Raw genomic sequence first — 21,092 nt, 5'->3', positions numbered from 1 at the left:
TTAATATTAAAATAACACTTCAAATCAACAAATCCAGCCTTGTGACATGTCATCCCCCCCCTCTTATTTTTACAGTGCCTGTCAAAGGAGAAAATGCAACAACAAAAAGACTATTTATTAGGAATTCTTTTTAATGTGAACTACAAAAACAGAAAATGACAGCATGAATATGACTATTGTCATCACACTTTGTACGGGTGCGGTCTACCACATGGATGAATTCCATTGGGAGGTGATGGGGAATCAGGACACACAAGCACATTATTTTTTGTACAATATAAAACAGCAATGGCCCCATCCATTTGATACACCAGATGGCAACCCATGCAACACCCTCCACTCTTCATCGTCCATCGTCTATACATTAACATCTGAGCAGAGATCTTCAGCTGCCAAATCATTCAGTCAATCTTTTATACAACAGCGCAGAAAAAGGGAAGGAGGAGGATAGGCTGGTTTGGAGGTTGAAAGAAAATGTGTGTCAGTGTTTGCTCTTCTTTGACTTTTTGTGAGACCGATGGGGTGACCTTGATTTGGAGCGGGACTTCTTGGTTGATTTCTTGGGCGTCTTGGAACGCGACCTCCTGGATCGTTTGGGTGTGCGAGGTGAGGGTGATCTAGTGAGACACACAGGACCTTGTAATTACAGCTAAAAGTTTCAAGGTAAAAACCTATAGTTAACCAAAACGTGGCTCTAATGACAACATTAGGAGAAGCACTGGGCAGCTCTTACCTCTTAGAGGACTTTTTGTTGCTGGATCGCGGCGAGTCTTTATGGGTGGAGCGGGAAGATGTGTCTTTAGAGTACGAGCGGTCGGAGCGTTCTGATCTTTCTGACCGCTCTGAACGGGGGGAGGGCGACCGGCCTCGTCTGCTGCTAGTCCGCGTTGGGCTGGGTGACCCACTGTGACGCCGCTTCCTATCAACCGCAGAGGACAAATATCTGTGAGAAATTAAACAAAACCCATGTTTTATAAACTACACCTTAACCAGCTGGTTATCTCACCTCTCTTTCCTGGTTGGTGTGTCCTCCTTCTCTTTTTCCTTCTTCAAGTCTTTCAACCGTGCTTCAGCTTTCTCCTTTTCCTTCTTCTCCCTCTCTCTCTCCCGTTCAAGTTTCTCCTTTTCTTTTTCCTACAATAAGGGAACAATAAATGACCCCAATTTTGAATTTTAATTCCTGTATTTGATATCACCTATAGTAAAATGTGCAGAGCCTAACTCGGTACCTTTTGTAGTAGTTTGTCCCTGTAGTGCTCCACCTGCTCCTGAATACTCTGCGCAGGCTTCTTGGGCCTTTTCCCAGACTCCAGCTCATCCTGGAACTTCATGACCTTAACCTGGGTGAACAATACAATAAAAAGAAAGTGGTCAAAACAATGGATTTCATTTGCATACAGACATAATATTCTGGTCATGTAGTAGGGCTGGGCAATATATCAATATTATATTGTTATATAAAGCTAGATATCGTCTTATGATATGACACGATAACACGTGTCATATCTTGTCTCTCCTGGTTTTAAAGGCTACATTACAGCAAAGAGATGTCATTTTCTGAACTTACCAGACTTTTCTAGCAGTTTTATTATTTGCCTTTACCCACTCATTGTATCTACATTATTGGTCAAAACCCCTCATTGTATTAAGATTTTGTGAAAGCACCAATAATCAACCCTACAATATCGCCCAGCTCTAGAACGTAGTATGGGGAGTACCTCTATCTCTCTGAGCTTTGTGCGTTTCTCCTCATTCATTTCAGACATTTTGGTCTTTATATCAGATTCATCTCTGATGGGGTTGGAGTAGCTCTGATTATCTTCTGAGCGAGGGCTCCTGTCATCATCATCGCTGTCCTCGTCATTCCTTCAGAGTTGGAAACAGTTCATTAAAGAAAGGTTAAGGGTGCACCAATGTATTTACAGAACAGTCCATTATCCTGAAAAGATAGCACACACAAAACTCACTTTTTTGTTTCTTCAGGCGGTTCAAATATCTCCCATTTTGAAGTTGTCACAGCTAAGGAGCAAACAAAAGACAGCATAACAGCAACTAAGAATGCACACAACCAAACTGGTGACAAGAGATAATTCATGTAATGAAGTCAAGACTGTTCACATGTTAAAAGTTAGAAGTTTGATGCCACTTAAAAAAGGTCTTACCTTGAGCTTCCAACTCTGACTCATCCACTGCTTCCCATTTCGAGGGTGCTACCTTGAAGGCCGACTCCTTGGACGGATCCACTATAAAAACAGCACAAAATTGAAACAGTACAAAAGCTGCATACTGTAGAACATTTGGAATGAGATCATCAATAAAAACCACCTCATACAACATCCTATGTTAGTCTCTGCACAACTCACAGGGTATTCCATCTATGTCTTCTTCCATGGGCTTGATAGGAACACCATCTAAGTCATCCAGGGGGGCTCCGTCAATAGGAGCCCCATCAATGGGCCCTGCGTCAATTGGCACCCCATCCACGTCCTCCAGCAGAGCGCCATCTACATACTCCACTATTGGAGCCCCATCAATGTCCTCTGCTGGCTCAGCCTGGGCCAAAGACAGCACCAACATAAAACCAAGCAAGGACTTTAGTAACTCATGGAATAGCTTTGGAAAGCCAATTTAAAAGGTCCCATGGCATGAAAATTTCACTTTATGAGGTTTTTTAACATTAATATGAGTTCCCCCAGCCTGTCTATGGTCCCCCAGTGGCTAGAAATGGTGATAGATGTAAACCGAGCCCTGGGTATCCTGCTCTGCCTTTGAGAAAATCAAAGCTCAGATGAGTCGTTTTGGAATCTGCTTGTTATGAGGTCATAACAAGCAAGGTTACCTCCCCTTTCTCTGCTTTGCCCGCCCAGAGAATTTGGCCCACCCATGAGAGAGAGACATCATGGCTTTCAAACGAGGAAAGTGGCAGTTGGTCAAGGCCACACCCCCACCCTCCATCTTGCCCCTCCCACTCTCCTCCTCAACAGCTACAGGTACAGAAATGGCACATCCTAAGGAAAGCTCACTGTGGGACTGGCTCTAGTGGCTGTAATTCTGCACCGAGGCTGAATTTCGGGAAAGAGACTTCAGATAAAGTATTAGGGGACCACTAAGGTCTATATAAAAGCATCCAAAGATCACCATGTCATGGGACCTTTAATATAGTAGAATTAAAAGTAGAAGAAAGGGGAGGATATTACAAAAGTATTGGTACATCATTTTACCTCCACAATAACGACAGGAGGTTCCTTCTCTGCAGAGAGATTAACTAGACCCAGGAAGATGTTCTGCAGCTTGATAAGAAAGGGGTCTGGATACACAGCCCAGTCCTCCCATGCCCGGAAGCATGCCATGACTCGTTGCTGCCACAAAGAAAAGCAGACAAGGATGGTTGAGTGACATGCTGTAGGTGACAAATAAATAAAAATAGATAAACTGGTAAATTATTAGTTTACTTGGCCGGGTTTGGACATTTAGTACCTTAAAGTTCTCACTCTGAAGGTGGCCCTGTATCGTTTTGTATGTCGCGTTGAGGTCTGCGAATATCTGGCAGAGCTTTGTTTCAAAACTGTTCAAAGGAGGGGAAGCGCAATATTGTAAATTTGAAACTATTAGGTTTTCCAATTTTAAATTGACAGTTCTGTGTAATGTAGTCGAGGAAGGTAAAGTACACAACTCACTATTTTCTGTAGTAAGATGCATTGGATACTTTGGCAGACGAGTTGTACAGCACATCAGAAACTAGATATAACCGTGCAATCTGAAATGTAAAAGAGAAAATGGTCATTCTTTTTTTAAATTTTTCACCAGAATGAGGACCATTCATTGGTCCTTTTCAGTGCAATTTCTTGCCTTTTTGGGTAGAGGGGTTTTGAGGATGGACAGAGACTCTGTGACACACTCGACAATCTCTTCAGCTGCTTCGGCATGGCTGAGACAAAACAACATGGCTTCTGCTACATCTCCCCTCCTGGGAGTCAACCCACGCAGCATCTCCTCTAGTTTGTCCCGCTCTCTGCAGGAATAAAGGGCAATTAAGCGTAACTCAAACTAATTGCAGGTTCACCTATAGCAGGGCAATTTAATACATTTGTAAATCATGACATTATACAGTTTTAGACTACATTTTCAACTGAATATATGCTAAAATGATTAAAGGAAATGGTCTTACTCTTCCTTCAAACAGCCTTTCTTGCTGCCCTCCTCCTCTTCCTCCTCTTCCTCGCCATCATCATAAGGCCCATGGAGGTATGGATTAAGAGGAGGCGGACGCCACAACGAGCCATTCTTAAACATCCTAAAGTCCTCTGTCTTCCATTTGACTGGTGCTTCACCCTGAGCAAGTAATTTACAGTTAATATCAAAACTGCTGGACTGTGATCCCAAAACATTATATATTTTTCCTTAATGTCAGATGAATACCAATGAAATTTTGTGCTGAACTCAAGCAATTTTTAAACATAGAAATCAAACCTGTAGTATGGAGTACAGCTTCCACCGGTAGTATACATGTGCTGGGCTTTGGTTCTCAAATAGAAACCTGGAAGAAAAATCATAAACATGAGCATATGCATCATAACTTTGCAAAAACTACTAAAATAATAAAAGGGAATACATTACTGATGCGCAGTTGCACTGACCTGTACATGGGATTGTTGATTTCTCTGTTCATGATCATGGCTTCAAACATTGGGCCTTCACGCACCACAAACTCGATCATTCGGTGGATGAGAGAGAGCAAATTCCTACAAGAAAAACACAGTTAAAACAAACGGATTCAGACTGGCCTGACTCTTGACCACTACAAAAAGCCTGTCTGTTAAGGTTAAGTTTAATTTTTGCTTGGTGGCTTGACACTCAGAACAGTTGTCTCTTGACAGACATGATGCATTATTGACAAAACAAATGTTGCAGGGCATAACTGCAGATGTCAACATGCAATAGGTTGCAACTGAATAGTGCACTGCCATGGTCATAATTGCTTTAATGCCCCTGGCAGAATATGTCACTTAAAGCCAAAATATACAATCACTTCTATTTATTATTAATTTACTGTGAAGAATCAAGTGAGAAGCATCTTAAAAGAGAGACAACTGTCAAACAGTGTTACGTGACCAGGCATAAATTAAATGTAACTGTGCCTCTGAGCCTATGTACATCACTGCATAAATGCTGCCAAAAATCAAAACATTTACAGTAAAACTTTCATATAAATCAAGAATTACTTAAAAAAATAAATTAAAAAAATTAACAATTCAGGTAACAGTAGAATTTGTTCTTCTCTTCTTTTAAATCATTAAATTCATGCCGTTTTTCTTTAAGGCTACAGTGCAACCGGTTTTACATTACATTGCACTGCCTGGACCCTTTCTTTGAAATCTTCCTTGATTCAATTTTGAAAGGAAAAAAAGGGCACAAAGTGAAGCTGAAGAACTTGGGGAAATAGAAGCGAGTCATTGACAAGACACTGTATTAACTGAAAAGTCTGTCAATACAGTGCCTTTCATTTCCCACTCATGTCCTGACTAATGTAAAGTGAGGAAGAACCAAAGCAGTACAGGATTGTTGGCCTAAATAGGCTAAATATGTTATCTGCTGGTGGAGTTGGTAATGACTGAATACAGTGCAAATGGGATCACTTAAGTTCTTCTGTGACAATTTTGGGGCGATACATGGTGCAGGCTGCATACAATTAGCCTAAAGTGGCCAACAAGACAAAGGATGTCTTTCATTTGACAACACAGATCACATTTACTTGTATTGGAGCCGATCGTACCAATGGCGGGGTAAAATTCAGTATACTTTCCCAATCCATCCCATGATGCTTTTCAGGTCCCTCGCTGCTGCAGACAGTTCAACTTGTGCTGCTCACCAAGGCCAATGTCAAAGGTCATTTATAGACTAATACTGGCAGGTTTGGATTTGTTGGCAGGGGCCAGATTTAGTGAGCTCCCGATAGAGTGACAGAGGCCAAGGGGGTAGACAGTCTGAGTGAGCAATGGTCAGAGAGCAGGATTTCACTACAGAACTAGAATCAGCAGACTATGTATGTGGCAGAGTGACAACTAAAGTTGAAAAACAACACAATTAAATGTTGATGTATGGAGTGGAACTGTGATGGACTATGTCATGTTTGGTTCTAAACAACATATTTAATAAACACTATAATGATGGTTTGCTACATATTTTAAAAAGAAATATGAGTGATGGTGGAGTGTGAAAGAGCAAGTTACAAAACAAACTCAATCAGTATTATTCTATCTACTAATATGAAGAGATTGTACAATAGCCTCAACCATTGCTCACCCATACGGACCAGCCCCCTGTAGCATGCAGTGATCAACCGATCAAACTTTAGCTTCATTATGGGATGTTTTTTCTATGTTTGTACACCAATTTAAAAAAAGAAAAACATGTACCTTTCTGTTGGGATAACCACTTTGACTATGGCTTGCGACAGAGTCTGTATATGAAGTCACATCAGATAATAAACATAGAATGTGAGTATTGTTAAAAAGGCAACAGGTGAAAAATATAAAAAATGCATTTTAAAAGACAACAACTTTCCTTTACTGCTGTCAGTTTTACTAAAGGCCAAACACCCCTGACACTGTCTTCATTAACCATAACACTTTTCATTTTTCCACACGCTAACATTTCATTATACCCACACTTTGATATATAGTGCAAAACTAGTTTAATTCAGCAAGACAAAAGCTATCACAAAACTGGATTAAAGCTTGTACTGACTGCTCATAATAAAGGCTAACATCTTACCAGCTGAATTTACAAAACACTGCCATAACCCATGAGAAAATCCTAGGCTGACATGCTGAGTTACCTTCTCAAACTCCTCCTTGTTTTTAGGTGGAGGAAGCAAGGGAGCATTGGGGTTCTTTAGCCTCTCCCGGGGCTGTGCGTTGAAGGGTAGGCCAGAGGGAGGCGGTGGGAGTGTGTGCTCCATCATGGAAGGAGGGATGTAGATGGGATGGGGGGGAATGGGCACGCCTTTGCCCCATCCTAATTTCATCTCAAATTTCATTATCATCTTTCCTGTAACAGAGGTAAAACAATATTTACAATGGCTGGAAAGAAAGTATGTGATTGATTTATTTAATTCATATTTAAAAAAATCCTGCTTTGTACCATTTAGGTTCTTGAGCGCTCGCTCAGCATCCCTCCTGTTCATGAAAGCCACAAAGCCACAGTTCCTCTCCCGAGCCCTCTCCTCGTCTGTCCTCGGCCACATGATCTTCACACTGGCCAGCGGGCCATAGCGGCCGAACTCCTGACACAGCATTTCCTCATTCATCTAAAAGATTATAAAGACATACATGGATACTATTATTACTTCATAAATAGACATTGGGTAAATATCTGCCCAACATAACCACTTGAAATAAAGGGCATAAGCAACACATTTCCTTTTGGTATATAATAATAATAAACAACACACTCAAATCAAGCCCTCCTGTTCACAGCAAAGCTATGTCATCCAGTCTCTTCTCTACTTTATAAACGTTTGGATAGAAATTCACCTGTGGATTGATGTTTCCGAGATACAAGTTAGTGGTGGATGGGTCTCCAACATCATGGGAACCTGGCGCACAATCATCCAAAACTGCAGAGACAGAAAAGACAGAAGAATTTCCTACTGCTGTCTGACAAGACAACATACTTTCTTAGCAAGATGAAGATATTCACGGCCACTATATTAAGTCAAAATTACCACTGGACGGACGGTTTCTTCTTGAAGAACCATCCGCTAAAAGAAGCAGAAAGGCAGTATAAATTTTGTTTCAGGGCAAAAGTGGACAAAGGGGGGTGAGTGGAGCAAGGCATGAAGGACGGCACCATTTCAGGCCAAGTTAGTACATGGAACAGTCATGCAGCTTAAAGACACTTACATGAGCGTCTTCCGTCTGTGCCCGCGAGAGGTTCGAAACGACTAACACGTCCTTTCAGCTTGTGTCTTTCATCCCTTTCCTCCTGTATTCTGCAGGAAACACCATGAAGTACAATTACACACAATATATGCTCAAATTATTACAACGTTCATACTTTCGGAACCGCACCATTCCACACCATAACACCTGAGAAACACTAGTTTCCACTGCCCTAAACAAGAAAAATAGAAAGATTCAAACCGATTTGTGTGTTGAAACTTACTGTTTAAGTTCTTCTTTGAATAGCTCCAAGTTGCTCTTCTTCTTTTCCTTTTCAGTACTTTTCTTCACAGGCTGAAATACACATTTGGAAATAATATCAACACAGTCAAAGTTTTAAAGCATAACTTACTACATCAGTAACAAGAAAGGCTACTTGTTGACTGTGATAATACTTACATGTCTTTTGTCTACTGGTAAAAACTGAGGTGGGGTTTCCAAAGGCAAGAAGCTTTTTGGAGTTTGGGTCTCAAAACGTGACTTGGGCTTGTACAATTTTCCTTTCTTCTCATCAGCAGCTGCCTCCTCTGAAAGGTCAAAGAGTGTGTTTGTTCTGAATTCCACTACATTTACATTAGCATTTTACTTTTTCAAGTCGTGGATGGAGGATGTTGTGAACTGTGCTTTTGCCAAAAACATATTATTCAATTAATTTGGGAATAATACAAGAAATATTGTACCTTTTGTTGCATTTGCAATACCACCACGGACAAAGGCTTTGACTTTGCCATCGCCTCCTCCTTCAAAAGCAGCAAGAAACTCCTCATAAATCTCTGCTGCTGCCCGCTCATCCTCCTGAACATAGAAGCCAGTGTAAATATAAATAAATACATACATCAACTTACAGAGAAAAATATTTACACAATGTGTACCCAGTTACCACAGATCAAATAGACAATATTCTCTAAAAGGGAAGCCAATACTTACTTTTTTCTTTATTTCATCTTGTTCCTTCTTGCTTAAGGTCCTCTTTGCCACTGCCATTTTGCCAATGCTGAAAGACTTCAGTTTGCTCTCAAGCAGCGCCTGTTGATGTAAACAAAGCATGGTAGACTGGCTTTAAAAGGTATTTCAGAGTTTCACAATACAACTCTAAATGTGGGTGCATATAACATTTCAATCAATCAAGAGTTTAGTTGTATAGCACTTTTCATACATACAAATGTAACACAAAGTGCTTCCCAGAATCCACACAAAGCAATAAGTGCCTTTGTAATTAATAAACTCAATAACAGCATTCATTAAAAATAAAAACAGGAGCTGAGGAAACACTATTAAATCTCATCAATTTACACTAAGGAAACACCAGAGGCAGATTTAGAAATAGATAAAAACTACAACTTGGTATATATACCAACATACACCAAGAAGTAAAACAGGCTGAAATGCATAGATAAATAAACATAAAACAGAATAAAAAAGGTAAGTCTTTAGTATGCTTTTTAAAGTATCAACATTCTCTGCTGCCCTCATAGCCAGGCCATCACACGGATCACTTTACGTCGTTGCTCCAGTTAGTATTATTCAGATGATTGCTAAAGCGTACAGCAATCATGTTGACAGGAAGATTAAGCGGGATCCATGGCCGTAACAACACGCAACCCGCACTACACTGTTAGCCAAGTGTCCACTCGTAGTTTGCGATCATTGCCTATACCTTTGATGGTGATTCTGTAAGTTGCATTTAATGCGTATTTTCTACGTAACGTTAGTTGCAGCCGGACATCAGGAAGTAGCGACAACTTAGCAAAATTAGCCAGAGGCCTAACAAGCTTATATACTGTCTATGCTAACAAGCAGGTATCTGCTGCAGCACCACCGACTGAATGACTGTTACAAGGAGCCAGCTAAGGCTAAAATATTGTTAGGCCCGAGTTCCAAAATATTACGTGTACTATTTCTAAATCCAAATATATCAACTAAACGTTGTCCTGAAGACTAACTATGTCCGTATCAGCTGGTTAGCAAACACTATTCCTTTCTGGGTCAACTGCCCTGACTAGTCCTCCTTGTGGTAACGTTAGTTAAATCGCTTAGTTTAGCTTAGCTAAATTAGCCAGTGTGGCCAAAGGGTAACGTTAGCTTTAGCGTGTTGGTAGTTAGCTAACACCGTTGCGCACACTCGTGACTCTTGTCTCTTACAGGCTATACATATGTAAATAGTCAACGTTGTTATTGCATAATATTATCTACAATATTTTCATTACAACGGATAAGACATAGCTAATGCATGTACAAACAGTAAATTCACCTTAGCGCTAGCTTTTTGAGAGCCACCAGGCGTTCGGTCCGCCATCTTTTGTTGAACTAAAATAAAATCGATCATCGATTAGAAGATAGCGCCAAACGTGCACTCCAGGCTACACAATCAATCACCGAACCAGTGATAGCTAAACCCAGAGTGATAGACAAAGGCCCAATGAAAAAGACATGGCTCTGGTTAAACCTATATTTACTGCCATTCTTTGGTGGTCATGTTTACATGAACAAAAAAACGCAAATAGCCGTGTAATTTCAATTCGGGGTAATGTTATATCATTAGTTTATACGTTTTAATTATTTTTATTTTTTATATCATTCCCGGTGTTTGTTTTATTCTGCTGGCTTTCATGATTTTTAACTTATTGTCAATTTGTTAAAATTAACAATTTGTCTTATTGTTGTAATTTTTAGTCAATTCTCATTTTTTGTTTTGTTTTTGTTTTGTTTTCAACTGTGTGGTTTTCATTTTGTCTGTGAAGCACTTTGGACTGCATGCTTGCATGAAAAGTGCTATGCCTAAAAATAAAGTTGAGTTGAGTGTATGAAAATTGCAATGAATTGCAAATTGTAATCTCTTTTTACACGGTCATTTAAAGCATGTTGTTGTTGTTATGTCACATATATGTGACATAAAAAAAAACAAAACAAGAGATGTGCATAATGCCAGATCAATTTGTGTCCGCAGTCATTTAATTGATAATAACGGTGTATTTGAGCTAATAAAATGTATACCAAGTAGCTGGGTCGTATTTAGTCCAGTAGGTGGTGCTCTCGCTCTCTACGTTAGGCTACCTGCATCTAATTTTTATTCTGACAACCCACTACCTTAGGCAATTTCAAACACCTATTTATAATGATGTATCAGCTAGTGTAAAATGCACATTCCTATTAGAGAACAGGCCACAGTTGTCCTCTATCACTCCACATCTGGTCAGTATGATACTCAGTGTTGGGAGTAACGCGTTACAAAAGTAACGCAATTACAATAATGTATTCCTTTTTGCTGTAAGGCAGTAATATAACGCATTACTAATTAAATTTCGGTAATATTATTACCCGTTACAATCTCAGTAACGCGAGTTACAACACATTTTAACGCAACATTTTTTAAGAATTTCCCAACACTGCGAAGCATTTGTTCACAGGAAAAAAAAGCCGTGAGTATTATTTCATAACATCTGTGTCCCAACAGGTGACGGTACGTCAGCGTGGACAGCAGTGTGTCCGAATGTGTCCGAAACGCTTACAGATTTAAACATGTCGGGAATTAATGTTTAGGCTTGCTTACACGTAAATATCATTGCAGTTTATCAGCCGTGGAGAGTAACTCTGCCTGTAGTGGAATGGCTTGACGACCAAAAACGCTTGTCTTTTACTGTGACCATTTACTGTTCAATATGTTTCTGTCATGAACGGTAATAATTATTACAGATGCAGTTTTACAAACAAGAAAGTGACTTAGCTTGACGGACATGTTGCATCCATAGACAGTATTTGTTGCTTCAACAACATGCATAACAGTTGCATCTCAGTAAGCTAGCAAGAGTACAAGGTACACACTTATATACTGTCTATGGGTACACAACCTGTACACAACCGGCAACTTCCGTATAGGCTACTTCAAAATAAAAGCACTTCCTGTGACGGTTCGCAGTAAAACTAAATTACTGTTAAACAAATAAGGTTGTCGACCTTTTCACATATCAGCTGTAAATAAAGTACTGTAAATAATGTAAATAGTGAGTTTTAATCACACTATAATTGACAATTTCCTTTAGACTGTTTTAAACTAAACATGAATTTCTTATTCAAGTGCTTTAAACAAACATTTTACAACAATGCCGTAGGCCTACTTCAATACAACTGTAAGGTGTAGGTACTTTTAATTGAGTATTTTCATTTTCTCCTACTTGTCTATTGTACATTTTACTTATCTATTTTTTATAGCTTTAGTTACTTTGCATATTCATATTAATTATACAAAATATTATGAATAATCTGTGATGTATTAAAGTGGATAAAGATGAGACTTTATTGATCCAGTGGTGAAATTCACAAGCTAGCTGCCAAGTCAAACTTCCACTGTTATTTTGGTGAAAGTAACTCAAAAGTAATGCAAAAGTAGTGTAACGCATTACAATTCAGAGACAGTAATATTGTAATATAACTAATTACTCTCAAATGACAGTAACTAGTAATCTATAATGTATTACATTTTGGAAGTAACTTGCCCAACACTGATGATACTATCCTATTGTATGTGTTTCGCACATTGCAGGCACTGAGTTAGTGATCTTGGGTAGCCTATCAAGTATCTGCCATATGTATGCTGGTATATTGTTTGGAATGCCAAACCATTCATGTATGTCTGGAGTCAAGTTTATTCATGCCACTTCCTTCAAAGTTTTTTTTTTTTACGCCAGGTGCCGTATGAAACTAATGTGAGACCTCACACCCTCCCAGCGCGTTTTTAATGTTTTTTTTTTTTTTTTTTTTTTTAGCAGCAGCCTTTGCTTCGTCCCTCCTTCCAGACAGAACAAATACTATATTCATCTGCTACGGCTTGCAGTTACTGGAACTCCCTGCAGGAACTCCTGGTTACTTTACTCCACCGTTTGAGCTGCAGAACACAATGCCATTCATGCCACGGGGCGAAAACCGGCGAAGCGCCTGCTCCCTTAACCCAGCAATGTGGAGAACATGCAGTATTTTTTGCGCATGGAGTCTACTGTTCTTGACAGAGGTCTGTGCGCAGTCTCAGCGGAGGTACACCTTTATTTACAATTTTTCATCAATTCATTTGAAAGCTTTATGAGTGAGCAAGGTGTCAAGGATCTCTAGTAGCGTGTGGAGAATCGTCAGTGGACTGGAGTTCATAAATTTAGAGGAATATTCTGCAGTCCGGCGTGCCTCCAGTCAGGACATATGGCGCATTGAATTAAATCTGTGTTATATCAAACGCAGGCTGTCGTTAACATATAGCCTATATAATGTTTGCTGTTTTACCACATCATCATTTGATATTTTGAAAAAAGAAAACATTCTTTTCCCCCTATAGACCAACCTTCACATGCGGCGGAAACATTACAGGAGATTCTGGAGTAATCGGGAGCCAGGGGTACCCAGGAGTTTACCCTCCAAATACCAAATGTGTGTGGAGGATTACAGTAAGTCCAATTTCAAATTCACCTTTTGCTTTCTTAACATAGCCTAGAATAATAATAATGATAAAATTGATCATACATTGTCAACTAAAAACACATCAAACAGCTGCACAATATAATAGTATGATTCACTAACTCCTAATTTCCTTCCAAAAATACTTCACTACAGCCAGCTTAAGGCAGTTTTCCTGACTGGCTCCTTTACATTAGGCTACTGCCCATTTGAACAATCAAACTTATAGTGTGACTGGGCCAAGTTGCATTTTGCCTGCTCTACATAAATCAGGCTTACTGTTAAACATGTTGTTAGTATCTGCAATCACATGTGGAGATGATTGTTTTACTGGACATCATTGAAGTAACAAGCCAACATTCATGGGAGGTGTGTAGCCTACCTATTGTGACATTTTATTGCTCTCAGCAATAATTGTAATTATGTTAAACCCTTAATGCCTGCTGTAAATTCCCACGCAGGTCCCTGAGGGAAAGGTCGTGGTCCTGTCATTCCGCTTTATTGACTTGGAGAGCGACAACCTGTGCCGCTATGACTATGTGGATGTTTACAGTGGCCATATCAGTGTGCAAAGACTTGGTCGCTTCTGTGGGACGTTCAAGCCAGGAGCCCTGGTATCCACGGGCAACAAGATGCTCCTGCAGATGGTATCTGATGCCAACACAGCTGGGAGTGGCTTCCTGGCTGTTTTCTCTGCTGCCCACCCACATGAGAGAGGTAGGCAAACATGGGAAGAAGATACTTGAAGAATAGTTTTGGCATGCTGGCTCTTAATTTTGCTGTCCTACACATAGGTGCCAGGGTTGCAAGGGTGGCATCTGTGTAGAGAATATATTGCCGCTACCCAAGCATGTAATACAGAGACACTAAGACTGTGTCTTAGTCATGACTTCACCCCGTAAAGGAATCTGATACTGGCCTGGGAGTGTGTTTGTGTGGCACAGGGTCAGTCTTTTAAAAGCACATTAACAAGGCTGTATAACACAAGCGGCTTCAGTGAGGTCATTGCATGGTACCCCAATACCCAGACAGGCAGAAAATAATTCCCTCCTCATTAGAATTCAGCTTTTGCATAACACTTTCCAGGCGTGCATACACACAGTAAAACAGAAGGAGGTATAGTTTTCTTCTGCTCAGTAAAAACAGTGACCTTTGGGGGTTTCAGGTGTCTGAAACAAAGCTATGTATGGGTTTAAGGTTCCAGCATGTGGACAAAAAGGGAGGAATATCTTAACACTTCTCGCAGTATGATGTGGAATTTCTCACTGACATTTCTTGAAGCACTTTGGTAGAAGGCACAGGTCAGAAGTATAATTTAGAGTTGAATGAGCCTCTTCCTCTCTGCAGGGTTGCAAATTCACGTCTTCTGTTTCTGTGGAATTTTAATGGCAGGTTCTCTGTACCCAAGGAGCTGACAGCTGTACAATGGACAATGTCTGTTAACCTGCCTGCCTGGCTTTTACACAATGGATGGTAGCAGATAGACTGTTGCTGTGCAGTCTCTGAGGATTGTCAAAACTGTACAGCACGTTTGTTAAGTGTCTATTCTTGTGACTGTACTAAATTGTACTTCTTCTTTCAACATGTTGCAAAGAAAACATGTCTTTAACATGAGATTCAGTTCTTTGACAGTCTGTGTGGTTATTGAACTGATGTTTCTCAGATGCTTGAGGACGTTGGAAGCATGCCGTCTTTTTTAAACTGTTCACTGCACAGGACTAATGAATGACTTGCTTTATAGGGTACACATAATGACAAAGAAGGCAGCGAGAGCAACTATTAACAGTAGTGGTTAATTGCAGGATCATATAATGTACATGTTGTTCCTGTATTCTAAAATCATGATGAATAAGCAACAGGAATTATATTTTGTAGATTCCTGATGACTACCCAAGATTAATTTAAGTCATTACTCTTCAGGGGAACAGTACTGTGGAGGCAGATTGGACAAGCCCTCTGGAACTTTTAAAACTCCCAACTGGCCTGAGAAGGACTACCCAGCTGGTGTCACCTGCTCCTGGCACATAGTGGCACCAAAGAACCAGGTCAGAGAGTTCAAAATGAATTCATATTAATGTTTCTTAATAAAAGGAGGTGTTATATGTCAAGTTCTGATAGCAAACAACTCTTAAAGGAATAGAGATTTAAGCAAATTGGCCTATTGAACTCACTGCATATGTAAAAAAAGTTGTATAAAGCCTTTTGTGGCTCTAGCATAACATCCCATTGTGGGTAATGTAGGCGGCAGGTTTTGACAAGGAAGAAGAATGTTTGGAATAAAAAAAGATGGTATCTCTAGTTCTGCTGCATAGATTTTTATCCTTCTTTTAAACTGTCCTTCATGAGTCTGACATCATTACAGCAGTGTAATGCTAAATCTGTGGAGTACTCTTTTAAAAGGGCTCAATGTGTAATTCATCCCACAAATGATAGGATACCCTTTAATCAAACAACCTACCCTGATAGCCCTATTGCAAGCTTTTGCTTGATGAAAGATTTTCTTTGTGGTTTGTCTATTGCTGCAGATCATTGAAGTCAAGTTCGAAAAGTTTGATGTGGAAAGGGATAACTACTGCCGCTATGATCATGTTTCCATTTTCAACGGGGCGGAAATCAACGACGCCAAGAGAATTGGCAAATACTGTGGAGACAGCCCCCCAGCGTAGGTGATTCGGATTTTATTTTCAGTAAAACCATCCATCCTATGAATTCCTCTCAGCTTACACTCAGTCTGCGTTTTTGTTTGCAGGCCAGTGTTCTCAGACGGGAACCAGCTCCTCATCCAGTTCCTGTCAGATCTCAGTCTAACTGCAGACGGCTTCATTGGACACTACAAGTTCAGACCAAAGAAATTCCCCACCACCACGATACCACCCACCACTACCACTCAGCCAGTCACCACCAGGCCCATACGTAGGTAGCAACTCTTATCCAATAAAAACCTCTAGAGGTCTTCTAACATCTGTATTTGTTGATGTAGCTATGAGACATACTGGCTTTGTACTACTGGATTCTCTTGCCAACATGTGCGGTTTATCTTTAAATTTAAACATGAGGGACATCTGCAATCTGCTTCTGATAGCAGATCTGGGCAAGAAAAGAACTAAGTGAAGTGTACTGCTAGAGTCATCTTTACACTGCTTTTGTTTAAGAGTTCTGAATCAGAACTGCTTTACAGTACATGTGGATAAATAGCTAACATAATTACAAATACTCTTTGTTTAACGGATCACTTTTACCCATTTTATGAACACAAACGGTCAAACTAAATAGTGGATCTTCACAATCTGACATGTATTTGTGATGCATCATTCTCCTGCTGGAGACTGCAGGTTATATTAAAGATGCAGCCAACAGCAGCACATGTTCAAACACAACATATGCTTAAAACATCTTTTCCTCATATTTTCTCTTGTGCACATAACACACGTTCATATACAATGCGGGCATGTGTTCGCACCCGAAATCACAGCTCTCATTTTTATACTCAAACTCACTTTCCCTCACACTGTTGTTTTTTCCCCTTAGTCAAGCCAGGTTATTTCGGTGCCTCCCTGCCATGATGCCATTATGCGACAGCGCTTTCTTGTTAGCTTATCACTCCTGACTTTTCCCTCTCCAGAAAGAATAATATTTAGACAGTCAGCTTGTATTTTCTTGGTTCTGTCCTTTATGGACTCTTTACCATCTCTAACTCAAAAAAAAGATGTTTGCTTTTCACATTATCTCGCTATTTTACACACTGCACATTGTCTCTGAGGCTGACAGGCAGCCATTTATTTGGAGACACTCTTATGTTACTGAGAACAATCTGTTAAACACAATAGAAATAGATGCAACCATAACCTACATGCTTGTGTCACTGGCAGGAAAAATTACAGAGGTTTAATTTTCTTTGTTTCCACAGCTCTAAAGTACTCTGTAGCCCTGTGCCAGCAGAAATGCAAAAGACGGGGAACACTTGAGAGCAATTACTGCTCCAGCAATTTTGGTAAGAACATCAGTGCTTATTGCAATTTATTTAAACCACATAAGCTACAGTAACTAATATGTCCCAGCTTTGCTAAGGTCATTATTGAACATATTTACTGTTACTGTACATACAGAGTACGAACCTTAACAGTACAGATTCTTAAAAGATTTACGTCAGCCAAATCTCCTCTAACAAGCAGTTTACAGTCCTAATCATGTCACTATCTTTGCTCCTCTGATTTCTCACTGCGCATCTCAAAGACTTCCTTGATAGCCTGTCAGGAAGTGAAGGAGTGTATACAGTAGGACACAGTTACCTCCAGTGTAAACACACACATACACACTCAGCCTCTGACTGTGGGTAAACTGTTAATAAATGACTGAGCGCTTGCTACTCTCTCTCTGATGTTTTCCTCTTAGAGATGTTTATCACATGTGTTAGATTGGCATTTCAAAGGGTTCACTTGGATTTGCATCAGGAACTGAGGAAAAAAGGCAAGCGACGTGGTGGTGCATGTGGAAAAAATCGCCCGCGATGTGGTGGCAGAGTCGGCACACAATGTGTTACATGATGAAGTAGCGAGGCGGTAACTAACGGACTAAAAATAGTTTGTCTGATCAACACTTAAAGTCATAACTGTTGGTATTGTTTAATATAACAATGAGATATGTGCACTTTCAATTGTCAAAAGCGGTTCATTGGTTTATGTAACAGAAGCATCAGATACAATAACATTACTGAAACAGGCAGTCCTCTGGCTATTCTCATCCCTGTCAGGAAATGAAACAGTATGTGAAGTCCAGACATATTGGTACCATCAGTGTAAAGAATCCTGTTCATGCTGAATGAAACGTGATTCCCTCTCACTCCACTGGCTCCACTGTCCACTCAGCTGTCACTGCTGAATGTCCAAACAACAAAACAGTAGTACTTTTGGAGACTCAGTCAGACTAAAGAGGAAATGACGGAAACTTGCACATTTGTTAACACAACCAAATAGAAAAAAAGATCTGGGAGATACAGAAGTTGGTAGTTTTTCTTTATTCAGACAAATTAACCTTTAAGAGGATTTCTCATGGAGTTTCACATTTGCCTTACAGTGTTTAAAACAGAAAAATAATTGTGTAGATTAAAGCAGTTGCTATGTGTTTTCTCTCTTAGATTGTATATAGTATGTAAAATCGTGTGACCTCAGCTCCACTGACTCAAAACATTTCAGCTGTCTGCTGGACAATTATGATATCACACATTTAACTTGGCCTTGTCACAGACAGGGCCATATCTTGGAAATGCTTATCTTTTGAAAGTCTTAAAATGACAGTAATTATATCCTTGATTTGTTTTCTGAGTTGTGTGTTGTTGTATGTTGTGACTTTTTCTAGAGCCGGGTTGAAATCTTTGGCTTTTTGTAGAAATATCCAGGGTGAACAGACGACGAATCCTTGTGACTTTGGTCATCCTCTGACAAAGTTTTTACTTCCTTATCCTGTGACATATCTGATTGACACTCATGGTTTCCGGAGGATGAATCCTGTTGACTGTGGTCACATTTGAGTTTTTTTTATTTTATTTCACTGTGCTTATAGCTTTGGCTTTTGTTCTAACCACAGCCCAGAAACAGCACTTGCCAAGTTTCTTTTAATAAAACTGAAATATCTTTATCAATGTCTAGGCTTTATTGTTTATGAGGAAGTGTGTCAGGTATTGTGTATAGCAAGGGCAAATATATTGTCATTATGTGATGTACTATTGTAGTGGGTTTTCAGTATGGGTTCATTTGTCATGCATGTATGTGTGTGCCCATGACAGTGATAACCGGGACTGTCATTACTGCGGTGATGAGAGGAGGAAGTATGTACGCCACCATCTCTATAATCAACGTTTATAAAGAAGGCAGTCTGGCCATCCAGCAGGCAGGAAAGACAATGAGCACCAAGATCATTATCCTGTGCAAGAAGTGTCCATTTGTAAGGAGAGGTAAGTTCACAGAGTGCTGGTGAAATAAAAAAAAATGTATCCGTATCTAAATGATGATAATCAGTATGATGTTCGTAGTTGACTGTTTTGAATAACCTATGGCTCTGAGTTTGCCTCCTTTGCTGTGCCATCACGCGCAGTTGATAGAGCTCGCCCCAAAGTGTGAAGTGAGCGGCAGAACTCACTGTCTAAACAGTCAGAACATAAAATATGTTTATATGTATGCATATAAACATATGGTATACAGACCTGCCGTGGGGAGATTCTGATATTTGGCCTCCCTGAATGTCTCTGCCGTTCCGCCACTGCATTCAGGTGTTTTGTGTGTGACCTCCCCAGGCTTGAACTACATCTTCATGGGCCAGGTGGACGAGGATGGCCGGGGGAAAATTGCCCCCCACCACTTTGTTATGGCGTTTAAGACAAAGAACCAGAAAGGACTCAACGTTCTGAAAAACAAGCAGTGCTGACTTCCAGTAGCGCTGAGGTTTTCCACTGGACAGGTTTGCCTGAGGCTCAGCTGTGGATGGAAACAATTAAGCAAAGAGATTATCTCCATCTCAACAACACAAACACAGGCCACCACAACAAAACTGAAAGTGGATGCAGAGATGCCAGAACAAAACTTAACATAATCCATTCAATTAGGTGCAACTTAGATTTTTGCATTTATTAATTTTGCTGCAGATCGCATGTTTTTAGAATAAACAAGAAGACATTAAGTACTTCTACTTCTGTCTGTCTTCTTTTAAAAGACCAGTAGGTTAGTCTTTTTTAGTTTTGTAACCTCAGATTAATCAGCAACACAATTAGTTGAAGTTTCCCTCCCTGTTCCACAGTCCATTCTCACTCTGCCTAGTCACATTCCTGTCATGCCCCGAGCACGGATTTAAAATGTAGCCAGTAACAGGAGCCCAGAATAGGGAGTATAACAATTTACGTTTCAGTTTTTCATAAAACAAACATTAATCAGATTGTTTAAATTTTCAGTGTGCACACCTGTTCTGACATCCTGTGATGGCACTATTCATTTCACATTTTTCTACATTCTACTTTTCAGTTTTTTACCTTTTGAGGCTGTGGAGTGCAATGTGAATGAACAGTGGATTTTATTATTTAGTATATGCATTAAACAAATATATCTTTAATTTCACAAGGCTGATTAATATCCATAGGGGATTTGTCACAGCTGATTGTTGTTGTTTGAATGACGGCGTTAACAACCCGCAGTTAATTTTCTGTGTTCAATTTTAATGGGCAGGATTTGGAAGTTTTTAAGTGGTGGTAAAAAAAGTGCAATATTTAATATATACATGATTCTTTTTTGAAAGATTTTTATGCTGTTTTTTTTGTGAAAGAAATGAGGACCTTCCTAGCTAAAGCTCTTTTTCTTTAGTTTGTTTACAGATGCAAAGCACCGCTATCAGCATAAATCATTTACTTTGTTTTTAAAGGCAGAGCTATGAAATGAAAAATATTTTCATATGAAAAAGTCTGTGAATATTATTTATATTTTATTGTTTTCATCTTCCAAAATAAAACTCCCTTAACATTTTGTTTGTCGGTCTTTGTACAAGAACTTTCAGCTTAAAACAAAATAATGCCAAATAATATGTGAATTTGTCGAGAGCAGTTAAGGCTGCTATGCTCTGCTCAGCATGAGAATGGACCAGGTGCGTGTAATGTGACTCTCACATGGCCTGGACTGCTGGGCAGTTGGCTGAACAGTTGACAGTTTTCTGGCTTACTCATCTGAGAGG

At 39.8% G+C, this 21,092-nt stretch overlaps 3 protein-coding genes across 6 annotated transcripts in view; 2 read left to right on the top strand and 1 right to left on the bottom strand.

The window, feature by feature from the left end:
* Positions 1–918, top strand: part of acad11 (acyl-CoA dehydrogenase family, member 11) — a 34,404-nt gene extending 33,486 nt beyond the window's left edge. The window contains exon 21 of the transcript XR_003691447.1: positions 76–918. The gene's annotated coding sequence lies outside the window, so the exon portion shown is untranslated. The remainder of the gene's footprint in view (positions 1–75) is intronic.
* Positions 101–10,596, bottom strand: u2surp (U2 snRNP-associated SURP domain containing). Of its 3 annotated transcripts, XM_028568891.1 has the most exons (26): positions 10,195–10,596; positions 8,871–8,969; positions 8,624–8,738; positions 8,343–8,470; positions 8,167–8,237; positions 7,905–7,993; positions 7,727–7,762; positions 7,536–7,618; positions 7,144–7,309; positions 6,839–7,050; positions 6,417–6,460; positions 4,638–4,742; positions 4,471–4,537; positions 4,169–4,332; positions 3,850–4,012; positions 3,678–3,757; positions 3,478–3,565; positions 3,222–3,359; positions 2,364–2,553; positions 2,163–2,243; positions 1,968–2,019; positions 1,719–1,866; positions 1,230–1,340; positions 1,007–1,134; positions 734–919; positions 101–617 (listed from the first exon to the last, which is right to left on the bottom strand). In XM_028568891.1, exons 1-26 carry the CDS (start codon positions 10,267–10,269, stop codon positions 482–484), a joined length of 2,955 nt encoding a protein of 984 aa, XP_028424692.1. In that variant the 5' UTR covers positions 10,270–10,596; the 3' UTR covers positions 101–481. The 3 variants fall into 3 exon arrangements, with proteins under 3 accessions (XP_028424692.1, XP_028424693.1, XP_028424694.1); XM_028568892.1 differs by lacking the exon at positions 7,727–7,762; XM_028568893.1 differs by lacking the exons at positions 6,417–6,460; positions 7,144–7,309; positions 7,536–7,618; ... (5 more) ...; positions 8,871–8,969; positions 10,195–10,596 and having other exon boundaries at positions 6,839–6,980.
* Positions 9,529–20,887, top strand: pcolce2b (procollagen C-endopeptidase enhancer 2b). 2 transcript variants are annotated; one of them, XM_028568895.1, is made up of 10 exons: positions 9,529–9,616; positions 12,710–12,971; positions 13,264–13,372; positions 13,844–14,099; positions 15,303–15,427; positions 15,908–16,044; positions 16,132–16,295; positions 17,290–17,373; positions 19,165–19,332; positions 19,672–20,887. In XM_028568895.1, the coding sequence occupies exons 2-10, from the start codon at positions 12,838–12,840 to the stop codon at positions 19,800–19,802; spliced, it is 1,308 nt and encodes a 435-aa protein (XP_028424696.1). In that variant the 5' UTR covers positions 9,529–9,616; positions 12,710–12,837; the 3' UTR covers positions 19,803–20,887. The 2 variants fall into 2 exon arrangements, with proteins under 2 accessions (XP_028424696.1, XP_028424697.1); XM_028568896.1 differs by having other exon boundaries at positions 9,535–9,616; positions 12,707–12,971.
* The last annotated feature ends 205 nt before the right edge of the window (positions 20,888–21,092 follow it).

This window comes from Perca flavescens, chromosome 22 (assembly GCF_004354835.1).
Source record: "Perca flavescens isolate YP-PL-M2 chromosome 22, PFLA_1.0, whole genome shotgun sequence".
NCBI classification, from domain to species: Eukaryota; Metazoa; Chordata; class Actinopteri; order Perciformes; family Percidae; genus Perca; species Perca flavescens.
The sequence above is the reverse complement of the archived record's forward strand: the minus strand, read 5'-3'. Positions and strand labels throughout refer to the sequence as shown.